Genomic DNA, 3,649 nt, shown 5'->3' with positions numbered 1-3,649 from the left:
AAACATTTTTTAATTGACATGTATCAATTCTCCTTAGTGATGTGGCATCTTCTTAGTGGAAGAGAGGGGTGACACGTGGCGTGTATCCTTGATTAGGAACCCCTTTTAATATATAGTATAGATATAATAATAAGGGCAATCTTGTAAATTTTGCTTTTAATCCCTCTATTATTCCCACATACCAAATATAAGATTTAAAATTTCTCAATCTTATTTCCAAATAATGTCAAACAAGGGATTGGGATTATTTCATTAATTCCCACTTATTAATTCCCATTCCCACCCTATATTCCCCAAATTCCCAATCCCATTTGCCAAACGCCCCGTTACTCCCTTCATATTTAATTAGTTGCTTCATATTTCTTTTACCGTCGTATTTAAATAACTATTTTGTACTCGTAGTTACTTTTCTTTTACGGTTGTATTTAGATAATCTTTTATCAATCATCAATGCAACCATGCAAAACATAAAGCAAAATAATCTCAACATTGTCAAGCTAAACATCTTAATTCTACATATACATAGAACCGAATATTATAGAAAATACTACCTATAGATAAAAACAACCACTAATCCATAATTCCTTAAATCTTCTATGGAGTAATTTTTTAAAGACATTACAACTAGTAATTAACTAATTAACAATACTCTTTTTGGGATCTTTTACCAAAATGGATATTTTGACAAAAGTATTTACCAAAACGGCTAATTTAAAATTTAATTCTCAAACTAGCTAAATTTATTGATTTGAAAGGATATTATTTATTTTTTATATTCCTTTGAATCCTTCACTTTATATTTTTTTTTTGTTTTATTTAAAAAGAATTAGTTTTTTTTTTTTTTGGTTTTATTTAAATTCTTATGCCATAGTTTAAAATATCCCATTAATTTGAACAATAACAATCAACATAATATATATGCAGCAATTCTCAATTTTTAAAAAAGTTACACAACTTAAACAACCACTCAAAAAAAATGATCCAAACTTTTAATCAACAAATGAAAAAAAAATACAACTATTTTTTTTTAACACATAAAGATAGAAATAAATATATGTAAGTTTGATTTATCATACACATTAAACAAAAAAATTATTCATACTAGCCGACATAAACAAAGAGTATACAATTAATTTAATAGACATGAAAAAGATAAACAGTAGCTTAAATTCCCTTATCGTAGTATAAATTTGTGGTAATATTGATAGAACAATAATAATTGAAATTCCAAATTTTTGTGACTGATATGATCAAGATGAAAAATTAGGGCTTTTAATTTATTTATTTTTTTGGATCGAAATTAGGGATATGCGAGTCTGCCACTGTTTACATTCTTCTTAGTTTTGTAAACTGCTTAAATTTTCCAACTTAAAAAAATCTTTAAGGAAATAAAAATAAACCAATTTTTTTTTTTTAAAAAAAGAACCAAACTGGTTCAAAGGAAATAAGAAATGGATAAATTCCTTCCAAGTTAATAAATTAGCTAGTTTGGGAATTAAATTTTATAATTAGCCGTTTTGGTAAATACTTTTGTCAAACTAGCCGTTTTGGTAAAAGATCCCTCTTTTTGAAACTCCAAAAACTGAGTAAATACTACCATTAGAGCACTTGATTGGAAGTTGGAACACCTAGCCATGAAATGCTGCCTGAACCAAGGACAAAAGTACACAAAAGATTAGACTAGTCCATTCATACTTATTCAAGAACAGTTTAAACCAAACTCATCTTGTAATCCCAAGTGCTAACAACATGACCATCAAAATGAGTACCACCTTGATATTGTCTATAAAAACTTTTACTCGGATCAAGTATTGCAAGCAATTTACCATTTAACACCAACCATTTACCAGTCTCAGAAATACCCAACAAACGCATATCATTGCAATTCAGATCATACATTTTCGTCCAAGTCAAATCATCTTTGTTCAATCTCCAAACTTTACGATCATAAAACTTAGGCGAATAATCATATCTGAACACTTTACGCCCATAACACAAGCACAAACTCCCTTTTATACCAAATAATTCCAACCTTTGATAAGGGTCAAGTGTATTAACCATATCCTCAATTGCGACGGGAGTCAAGTGATTAAATCGACTCCAATAATATGCCTATTAGCGTCATCCGAACTCGAACCCCAGTACAGAACACCATTACCAAAGCTGGCACATCCTCTCGATCAATCATAACGTCATTAATGTCTAATACAGACAACGATTTTTCCCATTTACCAGTCCTCATATGAACATTAGTATTAACCAAATCATTGAACCGAAGTAAACAGATCCCATTCGATTTCTTGGTTAAACAAACAATCTTGTAATCATCAATCGAAGAAACGTAACCAAACCCAGCAGATATCACATTATCAGTGGAATTAAAAGGATAATCAACAACATTAATATATCTACATTGTTGTGTAGCAGGGTTGCAGATATAGAAATTATAGTTTTGGTCATGAAAACATACCAAACCGTTGCAACAACCCATGACATTGATAGCTTTATCACCACCATTGTAGGGGCAATTGAAATTTAGGGTTTCTTCGACACTGCCGTGTTGATCGAATGTAACCGAGGAGAATAGAGGGTGAGAATCGGGATTGCCTGAAAAGAGAAGAAATTGAGGGGATGAAGATTGAGAAGTGTGGAAATTTTGATGGGATTTTGCGAATTGTGGGGTGGAAATTGAAGAAAGCCATGATTTGGAAACGGATTTGAAGCGAATTAGGGGTTTTACTGGGAGTCTTGATAAGATTTGCTGGAAGATTATGTCGTCTGGAAGAGAAGTTAGGGTTTGGGATTTTAGTTTCTGTGTATCATTCTCCATCTTCAAAATGAAATCTGGATTGGAAGACAGAGATTTTGAAGTCAACTTTGAACGGTTTCTAATAAGGTGCGAGGTATGAATTCTCCGTACTTGTTTTTCTCATTTATTCCCGCTTTTTTAAGTGTAATGCAGTAATTTGATTGGGACTCAACTGCCACTTAAGAGTGGAGGGAGAGACAAGGAAATTCCTATTTTCAAGTAAAGTTATATTTTTCAAGGAAAAAATTACAAATTACAATCATTTAAACTTCGTATTTTGTAAATTGGTCATTTAAAAAAAATTACAACCCAAAATTCCGTATAAATTATAAATTGTAGCCTGATTTAACTTTTTTATCGGTTTATATGTCGAAAGTCTTTGATTAAGGTTTTACGAGCTATTTTACTCTTAGGGGTCCGAATCGAGCTCAGAATTAGCAAAAAAATATCGCAAGTGCCTCGTTTTGGGTAACAAAAATGTATCGATTTATGGAAAACTGGGCACTTGCGATATTTTTTTGCTAATTCTGAGCTCAATTCGGATTCTTAAGACCTATTATGACCCCTAAAACATTAAGCAAAGATTTCTTGACATGTAAATTGATAAAAAAAAAAAGTTAAATCGGGCTGTAATTTACAATTTATACGAACTTTTGGCTGCAATTTGCAATTTTTTTTAAAAGGCTGTAACTTGTAAAATAGAAACTTTAAATGGCTGCAATTTGCAATTTTTTTTTTCAAATAAGTAATACTTCCCCCATTACGTATTACTCGCAACAAAGGGGTATTATTTGTGACTTGCTTGCAATTTCCAAAAGTCTCTAGCTATTAGCTTGATTA

General features: G+C 31.0%; 1 protein-coding gene across 1 annotated transcript; it reads right to left on the bottom strand.

The window, feature by feature from the left end:
* Positions 1-865: 865 nt before the first annotated feature.
* Positions 866-2,910, bottom strand: LOC110709006 (F-box/kelch-repeat protein At3g23880-like). Its single transcript, XM_021887235.1, has one exon. The coding sequence runs from the start codon at positions 2,828-2,830 to the stop codon at positions 2,090-2,092; it is 741 nt and encodes a 246-aa protein (XP_021742927.1). The 5' UTR covers positions 2,831-2,910; the 3' UTR covers positions 866-2,089.
* Between the last annotated feature and the right edge of the window lie 739 nt (positions 2,911-3,649).

This window comes from Chenopodium quinoa, unplaced genomic scaffold (genome assembly GCF_001683475.1).
Source record: "Chenopodium quinoa cultivar QQ74 unplaced genomic scaffold, ASM168347v1, whole genome shotgun sequence".
NCBI lineage: Eukaryota > Viridiplantae > Streptophyta > Magnoliopsida > Caryophyllales > Amaranthaceae > Chenopodium > Chenopodium quinoa.
This window is presented reverse-complemented; position numbering and strand designations above follow the sequence as displayed.

What these genes read in the sequence shown, in the direction of transcription:
- LOC110709006 (XM_021887235.1), bottom strand. Translation starts at nt 2,830, where the DNA reads ATGGAGAATGATACACAGAAACTAAAATCCCAAACCCTAACTTCTCTT.